The sequence below is a fragment of the Microcaecilia unicolor genome, chromosome 2 (assembly GCF_901765095.1).
Source record: "Microcaecilia unicolor chromosome 2, aMicUni1.1, whole genome shotgun sequence".
Classification (NCBI taxonomy): Eukaryota; Metazoa; Chordata; class Amphibia; order Gymnophiona; family Siphonopidae; genus Microcaecilia; species Microcaecilia unicolor.
Window position 1 is genome coordinate 74,961,192 of NC_044032.1, and position 19,511 is coordinate 74,980,702.

Sequence of the window (19,511 nt, forward strand, 5' to 3'; positions counted from 1 at the left end):
AATACAAAATCACCCACTGGACAAGACATAGAAAGAGAGGTGGTGGAATAGCCATAATCTACAAATCCGAGTTCACCATCACAACCACTGGCGAATCCACCTCACCACAACTCGAAATCGCCTCAACAAGAATCACCCATCCAAACCTACAAGGACACCTCAACGCAATCCTATTCTATAGACCACCAGGAAAATGGAAAGACTCCGAAACGCAACTCATGGACTTCATCTCCAACACATGTGTCTCGGCCTCAAACATCCTCATAATAGGAGACATTAACCTACACCTCGAAGACGACACCTCAACAGGCACACAAGAGTTCAAAGAATTCTTAAAACTCTGGGATTTACACGCACCTAACAATCAGCCAACACACGAGAAAGGACATACACTAGACATCATTACACACAAATTCGACCCAGACTCAACTCTCCTACTCACAGACACAAGATGGACACCCACACCATGGACAGACCATCATAAAGCAAATGTCACCCTCCACTGGCGAAAAATACACAGAAACGCAATCAACAAACACGAACGAACAACATACACCACAAGAGGAAAAATAGACCCCACAATATTCTGGCAACAGGTCTATCAAAACGAATGGTCAACAGACACAATCCAATTCCTCCAAGAATGGGATGACATATGCAAAACAACATTGGACACAATTGCCCCAATCCAAACCAGGACATCACGTAGGAAAAAATCAAATCCATGGTTCACCGAAGAGCTGAAAAAAACTCAAAACACAAGTCAGAAAGCTAGAACGCGCATGGAACAAAAAGAAAGATGAACACACACTAAATGCCTGGAAATCACTTTGGAGGAAATACAAATATACCATAAAACAGACTAAAAGACTATACACTACAAAACAATAATTGGACCAAACTATAAAGACACACACAAACTCTTCTACTTTGTAAATAAATTGCTAGACACCACACCAGTTACAAACAATAGCAAAGATACACCAGAGGTCGACGACCTTGCAAAATACTTCAAGGGAAAAATTATACAATTACGACTTAAAATACCCACCAGCCCTACTGAATACGCCACATTCCTAAACTGTCTAGACCCAGAAGACGGAATATACCCAGCAGACAGGATCTGGACTGAATTCGAACTACTGTCAGAGGACCTAATCTCTAAAACGCTCAAAAGATTCGCCAAATCCCATTGCAAACTAGATATCTGCCCAAACAACCTCATGAAATCAGCTCCTCAACAATTCATAACAGACCTAACGAACCACGTGAATTTCATGCTACAAAACGGACTTTTCCCAAAGGAAAAAGGAAACATTTTACTCACCCCAATACCCAAAGACACAAAGAAAAACGCAAGCGAAATAACCAATTACAGACCAGTAGCATCTATTCCACTAATAACCAAAATAACCGAAGGGATGGTAACCAAACAACTCACAAATTATCTCAACATGTTCTCAATACTACATGATGCCCAATCAGGATTCCGGTCAAATCACAGCACAGAAACAGTACTTATCACCCTTATGACCAAATTCAAACAAATGATCGTTACAGGCACCAACATACTCCTCCTACAATTTGACATGTCAAGTGCCTTTGATATGGTTGACCACGGAATTCTATTACACATACTTGAATATTTTGGCATCGGAGGCAATGTCCTAAACTGGTTTATGGGATTCCTAACCCTACGCTCATACCAAGTCACATCAAATTCAACAACGTCTGCTGCATGGACACCTGAATGTGGAGTACCGCGAGGATCCCCCCTCTCGCCAACTATCTTCAACCTAATGATGATCCCCTTGGCAAAACTACTATCAAATCATAACCTTCACCCTTACATATACGCAGATGATGTAACGATATAAATTCCTTTCAAACAAGACATTAACGAAATCTCCAACGAAATCAACCAAAGTCTACACATCATGAATACCTGGGCAGATGCATTCCGACTGAAACTGAATGCAGAAAAAACTCAATGCCTCATACTTACCTCCCAATACAACACGAATAAATTTACCGCTATTAATACACCTAAACTACAACTGCCAATCTCCGAAACTTTAAAAATCCTTGGAGTCACTATCGACCGCCACCTAACACTTGAGACTCACGCAAACAACACAACCAAAAAGATGTTCTACTCCATGTGGAAACTGAAAAGAATAAGACCATTCTTTCCGAGATCCGTCTTCCGTAACCTAGTGCAATCACTCGTACTCAGTCATCTGGACTACTGTAACTCATTATACACAGGCTGCAAAGAACAAATACTGAGCAAACAGCCCAGAATACAGCAGCCAGACTCATCTTCGGAAAACCAAAATACGAAAGTGCAAAACCCTTGCGTGAGAAACTACACTGTCTCCCACTCAAGGAACGTATCACCTTTAAAGTATGCACCTTAGTCCACAAGATCATCCACGGTGAAGCCCCTGCATACATGTCTGACTTAATAGACCTGCCACCCAGAAACGCTAAAAGATCATCCCGAACTTTCCTCAATCTCCACTTCCCTAACTGCAAAGGCATAAAATACAAAGGACTGCATGCGTCAACCTTCTCCTATATGAGCACGCAACTCTGGAATACACTACCACGCAACCTGAAAACGATCCACGAACTAACGGACTTCCGCAAACGATTAAAGACTTATCTCTTCGAGAACATTTACTGCAAGGATCAAAACACATGAAGTCCACACACACTAACAGAAATACACCAACATACTCTCTTCTGAATTCTCTTACCCGTATTTTCACTACAATTAACACTCCACCCACATAAAAAATTGCTATACCCTAAAGTTTTCGTGATATTGTTCTATCGCCCTATCTTTTCCCCATTGTGACATTCCACTGTTTATACGCTGTAAATGTTGTTTTGACTTGACTTTGTCTTCCCATAACTCCTTATAATGTAACCCATAATCGTACTGTAACACATTGTATTTCCATCATTCATAATGTATTGTAAGCCACACTGAGCCCGCAAATAGGTGGGAAAATGTGGGATACAAATGCAATAAATATAATTCTCCGAGGACAAGCAGGCTGCTTGTTCTCACTGATGGGTGACGTCCACGGCAGCCCCTCCAATCGGAATCCTTACTAGCAAAGTCCTTTGCTAGTCCTCGCGCGCCCGCGCGCACCGCGCATGCGCGGCCGTCTTCCCGCCCGAAACCGGCTCGAGCCGGCCAGTCTTCTTTCGTCCGCACTCGGTACGGCTGTGTTTTTTGCCGTGTCGAGCCCCGGAGAGTCGACCTCGCGCGTCTGTTGTTCAAATCGACGTGTTTTTTCTTCGGAAAAGATTTAATTTCGTTCGGAAAGTGCTCCGCAAGCCCCCTTGGGTTTCGTTTGCCCCTTCCCGTACTCCCAGTCTTTGCCCCGGTAAGTTTTCTTTCGTCGTCGGGGTAGGCCTCTTTTCGGCCTCGGTCGAGATTTTTCTCCCTCAAAGTTTTTGGTGCTCAAATTCGTCATTTCGGATTTTGATTTCGCCGGCGTGATTTTTCCGCCCATGACATCGAAGCCTTCCAGCGGCTTCAAGAAGTGCACCCAGTGCGCCCGGGTAATCTCGCTCACTGATAGGCACTCTTCGTGTCTTCAGTGTCTGGGGGCCGAGCACCGTCCTCAGAATTGTAGCCTGTGTTCCCTGTTACAAAGGCGGACTCAGGTAGCGAGATTGGCCCAGTGGAACGTTTTGTTCTCGGGCTCTTCGTCGGCATCGGCACCGGGGTCATCGAGTGCATCGACGTCGTCAGCGTCCAGACCTTCATCCTCGGCCGCCAGTACATCGAGTGCATCGAGGCATCGGCCCTCTGCATCGGCGCCGAGACATCGGATAGCTGCATCGGCGTCGGTGGTACCGGGACCTCGTCTGCTGATGTCGTCGGACGGTGGTGCATCGTCAGGAGTGCAGGTGAGGGCTGTCCATTCCCCTGCTGGTGGCGGTGAGCCTTCGGGTGGGTCTCCCCCTACCCTGAGGGCTCCTGCGGTACAGCCCCCCCGAGATCGACCTCCTTCGACCTCGGCCCCGAGGAAGCGACGGCTGGATTCTACGTCCTCCTCGTCGGTGCCGGGGAGCTCCGGTGACATGCTTCGGAAGAAGTCGAAGAAGCATTGACACCGGTCTCCTCCCCGCGTCGGCACTGAGAGCTCTGGGTCGCCGAGGGAGTCGGCACCCAGCAGGCATCGGCACCGAGAGGACCGCTCACCCTCTGTTCAGGAGGTGTCGATGCGCTCCACTCTGGACAGCCCGGAACAGCCTCCACGCCCGGAACAGGTTCTGACGTCGACGCCTGCATCGGCCTCCATGCCTTTCTCTGCAGCCGCTCTGAACGAGAGCCTCCGGGCCGTTCTCCCAGAGATTCTGGGAGAGCTGTTGCGCCCTACCCCTCCGGTACCGGCGGTGCTTGCGCCTCCGGTACCGTCGAGCGTGGCGCCGGCTGGCCCATCGCCCGGGGTGAGGTCCCCGACGTCGGTACCGCGTGCGGTGCCGACTGTGGCCACCTCCCAGGAGGGCTCCCCGAGTACGTCGGCGGAGGGAGCTTCGCCGATGCGGGCGAGGGAGTCAACCTCTCGACGCCCCCATCGTGGACGTGGCTCCACGGTGTCGAGCCGGGCGAGGTTGCAGACACAGGTCCGTGAACTTGTGTCTGACACCGAGGGTGAGGCCTCGTGGGAAGAGGAAGAAGACCCCAGATATTTCTCTGACGAGGAGTCTGAGGGTCTTCCTTCCGACCCCACTCCCTCTCCTGAGAGACAGCTTTCTCCTCCCGAGAGTCTGTCTTTTGCTTCCTTTGTCCGGGAGATGTCTACGGCCATCCCCTTCCCGGTGGTTGTGGAGGACGAGCCCAGGGCTGAAATGTTTGAGCTCCTGGACTATCCTTCTCCACCTAAGGAAGCGTCCACTGTTCCCTTGCACCATGTCCTGAAAAAGACATTGCTTGCGAACTGGACCAAGCCACTAAGTAATCCCCACATCCCCAAGAAGATCGAGTCCCAGTACCGGATCCATGGGGACCCAGAGCTGATGCGCACTCAGTTGCCTCACGACTCTGGAGTTGTGGATCTGGCCCTAAAGAAGGCTAAGAGTTCTAGGGAGCATGCTTCGGCGCCCCCGGGCAAAGACTCTAGAACCTTAGACTCCTTTGGGAGGAAGGCCTACCATTCCTCTATGCTCGTGGCCAAAATCCAGTCTTACCAGCTCTACACGAGCATACACATGCGGAACAATGTGCGGCAGTTGGCGGGCTTGGTTGATGCTCTCCCCCCTGAGCAAGCCAAGCCTTTTCAGGAGGTGGTCAGGCAGCTGAAGGCGTGCAGAAAATTCCTGGCCAGAGGGGTGTATGACACCTTTGATGTTGCGTCCAGGGCCGCTGCTCAAGGTGTGGTGATGCGCAGGCTCTCATGGCTGCGTGCCTCCGACCTGGAGAATAGACTCCAGCAGCGGATTGCGGACTCGCCTTGCCGTGCGGATAATATTTTTGGAGAGAAGGTCGAGCAGGTGGTAGAGCATCTCCACCAGCGGGATACCGCATTCGACAAGTTCTCCCGCCGGCAGCCTTCAGCATCTACCTCTACAGGTAGAAGATTTTTTGGGGGAAGGAGGACTGTTTCCTACTCTTCTGGTAAGTGTAGGTACAATCCTCCTTCTCGACAGCCTGCGGCCCAGGCTAAGCCCCAGCGCGCTCGCTCTCGTCAGCAGCGTGCGCCTCAGCAAGGCCCCACGGCTCCCCAGCAAAAGCAAGGGGCGAGCTTTTGACTGGCTCCAGCAGAGCATAGCCGACATCCAAGTGTCAGTGCCGGGCGACCTGCCAGTCGGAGGGAGGTTGAAAGCTTTTCACCAAAGGTGGCCTCTCATAACCTCCGATCAGTGGGTTCTGCAAATAGTCCGGCAAGGATACACCCTCAATTTGGCCTCAAAACCTCCAAATTGTCCACCGGGAGCTCAGTCTTACAGCTTCCAACACAAGCAGGTACTTGCAGAGGAACTCTCCGCCCTTCTCAGCGCCAATGCGGTCGAGCCCGTGCCATCCGGGCAAGAAGGGCTGGGATTCTATTCCAGGTACTTCCTTGTGGAAAAGAAAACAGGGGGGATGCGTCCCATCCTAGACCTAAGGGCCCTGAACAAATATCTCGTAAAAGAAAAGTTCAGGATGCTTTCCCTGGGCACCCTACTTCCCATGATTCAGGAAAACGATTGGCTATGCTCTCTGGACTTGAAGGATGCCTACACACACATCCCGATACTGCCAGCTCACAGACAGTATCTGCGATTTCAGCTGGGCACACGTCACTTCCAGTACCGTGTGCTACCCTTTGGGCTCGCCTCTGCGCCCAGGGTGTTCACAAAGTGCCTGGCTGTAGTAGCAGCGGCACTTCGCAGGCTGGGGGTGCACGTGTTCCCATATCTCGACGATTGGCTGGTGAAGAACACGTCCGAGGCAGGAGCCCTGCAGTCCATGCAGATGACTATTCGCCTCCTGGAGCTACTGGGGTTTGTAATAAATTACCCAAAGTCCCATCTTCTCCCATCACAGAGACTCGAATTCATAGGAGCTCTGCTGGATTCTCGGACGGCTCGCGCCTATCTCCCAGAGGCGAGAGCCAACAACTTGTTGTCCCTCGTCTCGCGGGTGCGAGCGTCCCAGCAGATCACAGCTCGGCAGATGTTGAGATTGCTGGGCCACATGGCCTCCACAGTTCATGTGACTCCCATGGCCCGCCTTCACATGAGATCTGCTCAATGGACCCTAGCTTCCCAGTGGTTTCAGGCTGCCGGGGATCTAGAAGACGTGATCCACCTGTCCACGAGTTTTCTCGAATCCCTGTGTTGGTGGACGATTTGGTCCAATTTGACTCTGGGACGTCCTTTCCAAATTCCTCAGCCACAAAAGTGCTGACCACGGATGCGTCTCTCCTGGGATGGGGAGCCCATGTCGATGGGCTTCACACCCAAGGAAGCTGGTCCCTCCAGGAACGCGGTCTACAGATCAATCTCCTGGAGTTGCGAGCGATCTGGAACGCTCTGAAGGCTTTCAGAGATCGGCTGTCCCACCAAATTATCCAAATTCAGACAGACAACCAGGTTGCCATGTACTATGTCAACAAGCAGGGGGGCACCGGATCTCGCCCCCTGTGTCAGGAAACCGTCAGCATGTGGCTCTGGGCTCACCGTCTCGGCATGGTGCTCCAAGCCACATATCTGGCAGGCGTAAACAACAGTCTGGCCGACAGACTGAGCAGGATTATGCAACCTCACGAGTGGTCGCTCAACTCCAGAGTGGTGCGCCAGATCTTCCAAGCGTGGGGCACCCCCTTGGTGGATCTCTTCGCATCTCGAGCGAACCACAAAGTCCCTCAGTTCTGTTCCAGGCTTCAGGCCCCCGGCAGACTGGCATCGGATGCCTTCCTCCTGGATTGGGGGGAGGGCCTGCTGTATGCTTATCCTCCCATTCCTCTGGTGGGGAAGACTTTGTTGAAACTCAAGCAAGACCGAGGCACCATGATTCTGATTGCTCCTTTTTGGCCGCGTCAGATCTGGTTCCCTCTTCTTCTGGAGTTATCCTCCGAAGAACCGTGGAGATTGGAGTGTTTTCCGACCCTCATCACGCAGGACGAAGGGGCTCTTCTGCATCCCAGCCTCCGGTCCCTGGCTCTCACGGCCTGGATGTTGAGAGCGTAGACTTTGCCTCTTTGGGTCTGTCAGAGGGTGTCTCCCGCGTCTTGCTTGCTTCCAGGAAAGATTCCACTAAGAGGAGTTACTTTTTTCTGTGGAGGAGGTTTGCCGTCTGGTGTGACAGCAAGGCCCTAGCTCCTCGCTCTTGTCCTACACAGACCCTGCTTGAATACCTTCTACACTTGTCTGAGTCTGGTCTCAAGACCAACTCTGTAAGAGTTCACCTTAGCGCAATCAGTGCATACCATTACCATGTGGAAGGTAAGCCGATCTCAGGACAGCCTTTAGTTGTTCGCTTCATGAGAGGTTTGCTTTTGTCTAAGCCCCCTGTCAAACCTCCTACAGTGTCATGGGATCTCAATGTCGTTCTCACCCAGCTGATGAAACCTCCTTTTGAGCCACTGAACTGCCATCTGAAGTACTTGACCTGGAAGGTCATTTTCTTGGTGGCAGTTACTTCAGCTCGTAGAGTCAGTGAGCTTCAGGCCCTGGTAGCCCAGGCCCCTTACACCAAATTTCATCATAACAGAGTAGTCCTCCGCACTCACCCTAAGTTCTTGCCAAAGGTTGTGTCGGAGTTCCATCTGAACCAGTCAATTGTCTTGCCAACATTCTTTCCCCGTCCTCATTCCTGCCCTGCTGAACGTTAGCTGCACTCATTGGACTGCAAGAGAGCATTGGCCTTCTACCTGGAGCGGACACAGCCCCACAGACAGTCCGCCCAATTGTTTGTTTCTTTTGATCCCAATAGGAGGGGAGTGGCTGTAGGGAAACGCACCATATCCAATTGGCTAGCAGATTGCATTTCCTTCACTTACGCCCAGGCGGGGCTGGCTCTTGAGGGTCATGTCACGGCTCATAATGTTAGAGCCATGGCTGCGTCGGTAGCCCACTTGAAGTCAGCCTCCATTGAAGAAATTTGCAAAGCTGCGACGTGGTCATCTGTCCACACATTCACATCTCATTACTGCCTGCAGCAGGATACCCGACGCGACAGTCGGTTCGGGCAGTCAGTTCTTCAGAACCTGTTTGGGCTTTAGGATCCAACTCCACCCCCCGAGGGCCCTGTTTGTTCTGTTCCAGGCTGCACTCTCAGTTAGTTGGTAAATTTTTTAGGTCAATCTCAGTTATGTCCTCGCCGTTGCGAGGCCCAATTGACCATGGTTGTTGTTTTGAGTGAGCCTGGGGGCTAGGGATACCCCATCAGTGAGAACAAGCAGCCTGCTTGTCCTCGGAGAAAGCGAATGCTACATACCTGTAGAAGGTATTCTCCGAGGACAGCAGGCTGATTGTTCTCACAAACCCGCCCGCCTCCCCTTTGGAGTTGTGTCTTCCCTTGTATTGTCTTGCTACATACTGGACTGGCCGGCTCGAGCCGGTTTCGGGCGGGAAGACGGCTGCGCATGCGCGGTGCGCGCGGGCGCGCGAGGACTAGCAAAGGACTTTGCTAGTAAGGATTCCGATTGGAGGGGCTGCCGTGGACGTCACCCATCAGTGAGAACAATCAGCCTGCTGTCCTCGGAGAATACCTTCTACAGGTATGTAGCATTCGCTATATAACATGAGAGTTTGTTTCTTTGTGGGTTTTTTTTGTTGTTGTTGTTGTAAACTGCCTGGAACTGAAAAGGCTTGGCGATATACCAAATTTGAATAAACTGTAACTAATTCTTATAGAAGTATTCTGTACTCTTTGTAAACATCAAAGGGCAGATGCGGGAAGGCCAAAGCAAATACTTCAGTAGTCAAGGTGGGTGGCCTTGAGAGAATGGAGAAGAGAAGCGCAAGTAGTTTCATCTATGTAAGAACTAAGGGAACGGATATGACTTAAGGAGAAAAAAATATGACTTTACAACTGAAGAGATATGGGTGTTGAATGATAGTTGTGAATTTATAATCACTCCATGGTAGTGTGTAGAGCTTACATACATGGCAAACCTCGTAATATGGGAGCGATGGCCTGTGATCCAGAGGAGCTCAGTTTTTGTAGGGTTAAGAATTTGTCTATTTGAAGAGACCCATTTATCAATTGCATCTAGGCAGTTATGAAGCATGGATAAATCAGTAGTGGATAGATTTTGTGTGGAAACAAGTAAGATATCATCAGCATACATATTCAAAAGTTGGGGAAGAAAAGAGAGGTGCTGTTGTTGGGAGATTTTAATCTGCCGGATGTAGATTGGAAGGTTCCGTCTGCAAAATCGGAAAGAAGTAGAGAGATTGTGGATGCTTTCCAAAGTGCTCTGCTCAGACAAATGGTGAATGAACCCACGAGGGAGGGAGCCACGTTGGATCTGGTGCTCACGAATGGGGATAGTGTGTCAAATGTCCGAGTGGCTGCACACCTGGGAAACAGTGACCATCAAACGGTTTGTTTTGATGTAACGGCTCATGTGGATGGCGGCCACTCTAAACTCAAAGTCCTGGATTTCAAGCGTGCTGACTTTAACAAAATGGGAGAATACCTGAGGAAGGAGCTGATGGGCTGGGAGGACATACGAGAAGTGGAAGGACAGTGGTCCAGGCTAAAAGAAGTAATAAACAGGGCCACAGACCTTTATGTAAGGAGAGTAAATAAAAGCAAGAGAAAAAGGAAACCGATATGGTTCTCAAAGCAAGTGGCTGAGAAAATCAAGATTAAAGAGTTAGCATTCCAGAAATATAGAAAATCTCAAGAAGAGGAACACGGGGAGGAATACCGGATGAAACTGAAAGAAGCCAAGAGAGAGGTACGTCTGGCGAAGGCGCAAGCGGAAGAACAAATGGCTAGAAATGTAAGGAGGGGAGACAAAAACTTCTTCAGGTATATTAGTGAAAGGAGAAAGACTATAAAGGGAATTGTGAGACTAAAAGATACAACAAAAGGCTATGTAGAAAAAGATGACGAAAAAGCCAATTTGCTAAATAGATACTTTTGTTCTGTTTTCACTGAAGAAAACCCTGGGGAAGGACCGAGAGGGACTGGCAAAAGTACACCTGAAAATGAGGTGGATAGAGCGCCGTTCACGGAAGAGAGTGTGTATCAACAACTTGGAAAGCTAAAGGTGGACAAAGCCATGGGGCCGGACGGGATCCACCCCAGAATACTGAGGGAGCTCAGAGAGGTTCTGGCGGGTCCTCTTAAAGACTTGTTTAATAAATCCTTGGAGACGGGAGAGGTTCCGAGGGATTGGAGAACGGCGGAGGTGGTCCCTCTTCACAAAAGTGGGGATAGGGAAGAAGCTGGAAACTACAGGCCGGTAAGCCTCACTTCGGTTATTGGAAAAGTAATGGAAGCCATGCTGAAGGAAATGATAGTGAATTTCCTGGAAGCCAATAAGTTGCAAGATCCGAGACAACATGGTTTCACCAAAGGGAAATCGTGCCAAACGAATCTCATTGAATTCTTTGACTGGGTGACGGGAGAATTAAATCAAGGACGTGCTATGGACGTCATCTACTTAGATTTCAGCAAGGCTTTCGACACGGTTCCCCACAGGAGGCTCTTAAATAAACTAGACGGCCTGAAGATAGGACCCGAAGTGGTGAACTGGATTAGGAACTGGTTGACGGACAGACGCCAGAGGGTGGTGGTGAATGGAGTTCGCTCGGAGGAAGGAAAGGTGAGTAGTGGAGTGCCTCAGGGATTGGTGCTGGCACCGATTCTGTTCAATATATTTGTGAGTGACATTGCCGAAGGGTTACAAGGTAAAGTTTGCCTTTTTGCGGATGACACCAAGATTTCCAACAGAGTGGACACCCCGGAGGGTGTGCAAAACATGAAAAAAGATCTGAAGAAGCTGGAAGAATGGTCTAACATTTGGCAATTAAAATTCAATGCGAAGAAATGCAAAGTGATGCACTTAGGGAGTAGAAATCCAAGGGAGACGTATGTGTTAGGCGGGGAGAGACTGATAGGCACGGACGGGGAGAGGGATCTTGGGGTGATAGTATCTGAGGACCTGAAGGCGACGAAACAGTGCGACAAGGCGGTGGCAGTAGCTAGAAGATTGCTAGGCTGTATAGAGAGAGGAGTGACCAGCAGAAGAAAGGAGGTTTTAATGCCCCTGTATAAGACGTTGGTGAGGCCCCACCTGGAGTATTGTGTTCAGTTTTGGAGGCCATATCTTGCGAAGGATGTTAAAAAAATGGAAGCGGTGCAAAGAAAAGCTACGAGGATAGTATGGGATTTACGTTCCAAGACGTATGAAGAGAGGCTTGCTGACCTGAACTTGTACACCCTGGAGGAAAGGAGGAACAGGGGTGATATGATACAGACGTTCAAATATTTGAAAGGTATTAATCCGCAAACGAATCTTTTCCGGAGATGGGAAGGCGGTAGAACGAGAGGACATGAAATGAGATTGAAGGGGGGCAGACTCAGGAAAGATGTCAGGAAGTATTTTTTCACGGAGAGGGTGGTAGACGCTTGGAATGCCCTCCCGCGGGAGGTGGTGGAGATGAAAACGGTAACGGAGTTCAAACATGCGTGGGATATGCATAGAGGAATCCTGTGCAGAAGGAATGGATCCTCAGAAGCTTAGCTGAAATTGGGTGGCGGAGCAGGTGGGGAGGCGAGGATAGGGGAGGGCAGACTTATACGGTCTGTACCAGAGCCGGTGATGGGAGGCGGGACTGGTGGTTGGGAGGCGGGAAATACTGCTGGGCAGACTTATATGGTCTGTGCCCTGAAAAGGACAGGTACAAATTCAAGGTAAGGTATACACATATGAGTTTGTCTTGGGCAGACTGGATGGACCATGCAGGTCTTTTTCTGCCGTCATCTACTATGTTACTATACATGTAAAATTTAACTGAAAAGGGCTCAATGAAAGAAGCCAATGGACCCAGAAAAAGATTAAATAGGAGTGGAAAGAGAACTGAACCCTGAAGGACACCAGATTTCTGAGTTCTGAGGTAGAAGAAGGGAGAAGTATTTGGAATGAGTGATCAGCAGGAAAGGAAGAGAACCAGTGAAGAATTAAGCTGGTGATACCAAAAGATGAACATAAGTATTAACATACTGGGACAAACTGAAGGTCAGACAAGCCCAGCGTCCTGTTTCCAATAGTGGCCAAACCAGGTTACACGTACCTGGCAAGATCCCAAAACAGTATAATACATTTTATCTTGCTTATCCTAGAAATAAGCAGTGTATTTTCCCCAAGTCCATTTTAATAATGGCTTATGTACTTCTTTTAGGAAGCTATCCAAGTCTTTTTTAACCCCGCTAAGCTAGCAGCTTTTACTACATTCTCTGGCTACGAATGCTAGAGTTTAATTACATAAATACATAAGTATTGCCATACTGGGAAAGACCAAAGGTCCTTTGAGCCCAGCATCCTGTTTCCAAAAGTGGCCAATCCCGGTCACAAATACCTGGCAAGATCGCAAAAATGTACAAAACATTTTATACTGCTTATCCCAGAAATAGTGAATTTTCTCCAAATCCATTTAATAACGGTCTATGGACTTTTCCTTTAGGAAGCCGTCCAAACCTTTTTTAAACTCCGCTAAGCTAACCACCTTTACCACATTCTCTGGCAATGAATTGCAGAGTTTAATTACTCGTTGAGTGAAGAAAGATTTTTTCCGATTTGTTTTAAATTTACTACATTGTAGCTTCATCGCATGCCCCCTAGTCCTAGTATTTTTGGAAAGCGTGAACAGACACTTCACATCTACCCGTTCAACACCACTCATTATTTTATAGACCTCTATCATATCTCCCCTCAGCCACCTTTTTTCCAAGCTGAAGAGCCCTAGCCACTTTAGCCTTTCCTCATAGGGAAGTCGTCCCATCCCCTTTATCATTTTCGTTGCTCTTCTCTGCACCTTTTCTAATTCCACTATGTCTTTTTTTGAGATGCAGCGACCAGAATTGAACACAATATTCAAGGTGCGGTCGCACCATGGAGCAATACAAAGGCATTATAACATCCTTATTTTTGTTTTCCATTCCTTTCCTAATAATACCTAACATTCTATTTGCTTTCTTAGCTGCAGCAGCACACTGAGCAGAAGGTTTCAAGGTATCATCAACGACGACACCTAGATCCCTTTCTTGGTCGGTGACTCCTAACGTGGAACCTTGCATGACGTAGCTATAATTCAGGTTCCTCTTTCCCACATGCATCACTTTGCACTTGCTCACATTAAACGTCATCTCCCATTTAGATGCCCAGTCTCCCAGTCTCGTAAGGTCCACTTGTAATTTTTCACAATTCTCTTGCGATTTAACAACTTTGAATAACTTTGTGTCTTCAGAAAATTTAATTACCTCACTAGTTACTCCCTTCTCTAGATCATTTATAAATGTGTTAAAAAGCATTGATCCCAGCGTAGATCCCTGGGGAACCCCACTATCTACCCTTCTCCATTGAGAATACTGATCATTTAACCCTACTCTCTGTTTTCTATCATTTAACCAGTTTTTAATCCACAGAAGAACACTACCTCCTATCCCATGACTCTAATTTCTTCTGGAATCTTTCATGAGGTACTTTGTCAAATGCCTTTTAAAAATCCAGATACACAGTATCGATTGGCTCACCTTTATCTACATGTTTATTCAACCCTTCAAAGAAATGTAATAGATTGGTGAGGCAAGATTTTCCTGCACTAAATCCATGTTGGCTTTGTCTCATTAATCCATGCTTTTGAATATGCTCTGTAATTTTGTTCTTTATAATAGTCTTTACCGTTTTGCCCAGCACTGACGTCAGGCTCACCGGTCTATAATTTTCTGGATCACCTTCGCTAGCACAGTTTCATATCGATCTTAAGACTTTTCTATTTCAAGATGCTTTCTGCTAATTCTTTTTTACTTCTGTGGCTTTCTGTCACGGGACTGGTCCTGATCACACTTGCAGTACCCCTCTTGTTCCTTCCCATCCACTCTCCTGTCAGATTTTGTAGTTCTACCCCTTTCCCCTCCCCTGGTGTCCTGTCTGATTTAATGTTTACCTTTGACTTCTGTCTGTCTAGATTGTAAGCCACCCTGAAGGTACTGTAGGCATGCTAGAGGTACTTATATCCGAGAGCATTACCAGATAGCAATACTATGACTCGTGTCTAGGGAGGTGTACCTCTATAGCCCAAATGACAAGCTAGCTGTGCTGGAAAATAAACCATGCCACAGATGCAGGGGCGTAGCCAGACAACAGATTTTGGGTGGGCCTAAGGATGAACTGGGTGAGCACAAATTGTTCTCCCCCCTCCCCCTCAACCACCACCCAAAAAATAGCTGGTGGGAAAACGCTTCTTTCCACCTTGGCAGTCTGCAGCAGGCATGCTCTGAAAATTGAACATACGCAGGTGCCGGTATCATGGAGAGTAGCGTTTTCGTTACCATCAGGAGGAAGTCTTCAGCTGGCCGAGCTTGGGATCCCACCAGCTACCACTAAACGTGTGCTACTGTTGGGTGGGCCTGAGCCCTAAGTGGGTGGACCCCAGCCCACCTGTGGCTATGCCACTGCACAGATGGAATATATTATTATTTATTAGGTAAAGAAAAATATATATAAATAGTTCTGAAGCAAAGTGCCAAGCAAAATACAAAAATAACTTGCTATGCAATTAGATTATCACCAACAAAGATTACCATCTGATTATCCTAATAATCCTTATAAGAACTTATTACACATCTTATGCAAAATACAGTGATCAGCTGAATACACAGACTAGAAGTCCTGACGTAAACCTATGTCTCAGACAACTAAGGACTAACTATCCCTGTGACTATAGCTAATAAATTCTGCTATCTCACCTTGCCGTCTGACACAGACTCCCAATGGTAGAGTAGCGGATTTTTTCTCTGACTCGAGCTGAAGTCTCAGTCCAGGAATCAGGTCCCAGAATTGAATTCTGGATACAAATGCTACAGTCTTAGATAAGGCCTGATGTTGAAGCTGAGCAGACCTTGTCAGTTGGTTACAAGGCACACAGTTCACTGGTGTTAGGAAAATCAGTCTCTTGCTCTCTTTAGAGCTTTCTATCCACCTGCAAATTCTCCGGTGTTTCTCTCTCTGGTGTTCTCCTTCCTACCTCGTTCTTACTTCCAACTCACTTTCTTCAGTCCAAACCTTTGGTATCCAATCGTCAGATGATACCTGTGGACCAATCACATATGATGACATAATGTCCAGCCAGATTCATAGTCATGAAGAAGCCTTTGTTATAGCCATGAAGCGGTTATCAATGGCATGCAAACTCCTTGTCTGATTCCATTCTTTTGGAGCCATGGGTGTTTTCCTCCTCCAAGCTTCCCAGGAGATAGCAGCCAGTTTGCAACACAGAATATGTCCTTGGATTAAATAATCTTGCAAAGCTCAGCAGTTATTTTGCTTTGCAAGAAAGCTGGATTCTGATAGTTACAGATGTATTCAGGCCACAGGCTGTAGAATCCATATTGTTATAAGAATGGTTCAGGCTTGTATAGGCCAAGACCAGCAAAGGTGAGATCTCAGGTAAATACCCCTACAGTACCCCATAGGGTGGGATAGTAAGTTATAAATAAACTTGAATCAATCGATCCACCAATTGCCCCAAAATATTATTCTCTATAGTTAACCAACTATCCTTAATTAGTCCAACATTCACATATCCAAACAACATCTCTGCTGAGGATTTCTTTCTCTACTTCGCATCTAAGATTGAATCCCTTCACTCTTCTGTTCCTCAATCAACATCTCCCTCAATTCCCCAGATTTCTGCCTTACCATGCACCACCCCTCTGCAAACTACAGGCTCTCCATTGCTTCATCCCTGGTCTCAATTTAACCTCCCTTCCTTGACCTCACTGACCAAACTGCTTGAGTTCACACAGAAGACTACCTATATTACAGACCAATTACATACCTACCATTTCTTTCTAAACTTGATGGAAAAGTTGTTTTCTCACAATTACCTGATCTTCTCACATAGCTACGTTGGTTCAGAGAGGGGAGAGGGAAGATGCTGCTGTGGTTTGTGGGTGGTACCATTTTCGGGTCAGAGAGGGTCAATGCTGGATAGAGAGAGTGTCAAACTCCAGTCCCCCTCCTCCCGCTGTCCAGTGAGAAGACTGAGTCAGCTTAAAAGAATCGGAAGAAAATGCTCAGAGTCATAAAGGCGCAATGACATAAACAGTTTCCTTGCATTAACCCATAAGATATACAGCCATTAAAAGAAAACGTTAAACCAAAACATGGGATAGTAATCATCATATGTCAGCTACCAAAGCAAAAATAAATGGACACAGCATAAGCAAACATTTGCCTGAAACAAAGTCTCGATCGCTGGCTTAAGGCTTATGTGATTGGAGAGAGCCATGAATGTCTGCGCTCCTACTGGACTTTTTTCAGGCATTGTGCACTCCCAGTGTGCATAGTGGCAATGGAGTAGTGCTTACTTTAGGCAGATACAAGCAAAATATCCAAGAGCTTTCCACACTTTACCATTTTCACGCTTTTCAAGGAGCCCTCAACTGTTATTGAGAGAGCAAAGGGGTTAAGCCACCGGTAACTTATGTTAGAGTGCTTCAATTAGCGGGTAATATCTCTGACTTCTGTTCTCTGTTGTAAGATCTGACGAGCTAGATCTTGAAAAACCGTGACCTTAGTTATTCCAGAGAATTTTCCCCTGCGCCCTGTCCTTGTTTAGGGTTTGCTTTTTCAGCGTAAATCAGTGAAACAGGCAATTATGTCCTGAGGTCTAGCCTCACTATGGGGGCCCACTTCAGTGCACCCAACCTAATTTAATGGTCATTGGTGGCATATCTGAAGTCTCAGAAGTCCCATTACGGAGAAGAAAGGAGCAGACGTTTTGAATAACCTGTGCACAATGAACATATTGTGTGTATACATATCTATATATATCACTTTGCTATTGCCAAATAAGAAGTATCCTTTTTTTTGGTTTATGCTTTGTTTGATATAGAATAAGAATTAAAATATACTTTTCTGTTGTCTTTTAGAACCCTGTCAAAAGAATTCCTGACTCGCATGAAATTACACTCCAGCATGGGACGAAAACGGTAAGTGACAAGTTGCAAAAGTACATGTAGAAGGTCTTATCTGTAGGATATTTTATGTATTAGTTTGTTGAAATAATAAATGTTTGCAAACTTAAAGCAAATGCAAGCTTATTTCTTTATGATTTATTGACCATATTGCCTTACTTATTTCATTGGACTTCAGTGTTGCATTCCAGTTAGTGGATCATTCCCTTCTCATTTGTCGACTTCAGAATATTAACATTACTGTCTCAGTTCTGCAGAAGCTTGAATCATGTTCCATCTCCTCTCTGTCTTGGAGTTCCATGGTTCTCTGTTCTTTCCCCTCTGTTATTCAATATCTTTCTCCTTTAGCAACACTTATTCAAGATCTCGGCTTAACTGTATATTACTCACGGCCGGTCTTAGCAAGTGCGGGGCCCTATGCAGACCAATTTGGTGGGGCCCAATCCTAGCCCTGCCCCACCCTAGCTCCGCCCCCACCCTAGCTCCGCCCCACTGATAAGATTATTCAATATTTAGAAAAATGTTTTATTTATGAAATTTCAAATAAAGACAAATGAAGCTAAACTTGTACAAAAAAACTGATTGAAATAATAAGCACAATGCTATCATGAAACCTCCCCTCCCCAGAAATTATTCAGTTCAAGTCCACTACAATTAGTAGTTCCAATTCTCATAACAAAGGAGAATAAAGGAAAAATATTAAGAAAAGATCCAGTACTTTCAAATTCCCCTATTACTCTGTAACCCATCAAACCAGAGAGGCAAGTAGCCACATCAGTTACTAAAATAGTTTGAACTTCATGATTTCCATTCTCAGATTTTAGCTTAGTAATCTTTTCTTCCTGTGATTTCAGTCTAGCTTCCAAATGATTAATTCGAGGTGTCATATCATTAATTACTGGAAGCAGTGTTTTAGCTAAATCTGCTATTGCCATCCAAATGTTTATCAGGAGAAATATCTGCAGATCTATGTGAAAATAACCCAGATATGTTAGAAACAGCCTCTTCCAAGCCAGATCTTACTTGCTCAGCTTCTCCAGCAACTAATGTTGTTGGGCCAAATTCCTCTCAGGGAGGCAGACATTTCCAACCCTTGCACTGTCCGCAGGCGTCGTTAGATGAGAGAAACACTTCTCCTGATCTCCTGCCTGCATGGAATCCGATTTCGATTTCCGATTTGGCATAAGTGCACAACTGTTGGCGTCAGCAACGATGGCTCACCTCACGTCCTCACCACCTCCGACCAGGCTCCAGCTTTTCCCGCTCAGTGACTCCCGCCCTCACGTCCGGAAACAGGAAATACATCAGAAGGCGGGACATTGAGCGGGAAGCTGGAGCCTGGCTGTCGTTGCCGTAGGGGGCGGGGCCATCGCTGCCTGGGCTGGCTCGCTGGCATTGCTCAGTTAGTCGCCGGGGTCCGGGGACTCGGGAGCTGACGACGTGCTCAGCGGGCCCTAGCCGGGGGTGGGCGCCGCGCTGGTGGTGGCGGGAGCAGAGCGGCTGAGCCGCGGGAATGGGGATCATCTCAGGCGACTAAGGCGAGCAGCGACGGAGGTCAGAGCAGAGGCACGAGTGAGGCAGAGTTGAGGCGCGCCGCACGGGGCCCCCTTAGGCTCGGGGCCCTATGCGGCCGCCTTGGTCGCCTCTGCCTAAGACCGGCCCTGATATTACTATACATATGATATTCTTCATGTCTTCTGTACTGATCCTTTCACTACTGAACTCTCCCCATTGCAGCCATCACTGGAGAAGATTACTGCATGGCTGTCCACTAATTTTCTTGCTCTTAACTGCTCTAAGATCACTGGATGGTCTAAGACCATTGGATGCTGGATTTCCCTCT

The 19,511-nt window shown here is 47.3% G+C and overlaps 1 protein-coding gene across 2 annotated transcripts in view; it reads left to right on the forward strand.

The window, feature by feature from the left end:
- The window catches only part of WDR70 (WD repeat domain 70), a 596,086-nt gene that overhangs the window by 87,438 nt on the left and 489,137 nt on the right, over positions 1 to 19,511 (forward strand). For both annotated transcript variants that reach the window (XM_030193048.1, XM_030193049.1), the window contains exon 6: positions 17,624 to 17,683. In XM_030193048.1, coding sequence (XP_030048908.1) covers positions 17,624 to 17,683 — 60 coding nt within the window. The remainder of the gene's footprint in view (positions 1 to 17,623; positions 17,684 to 19,511) is intronic.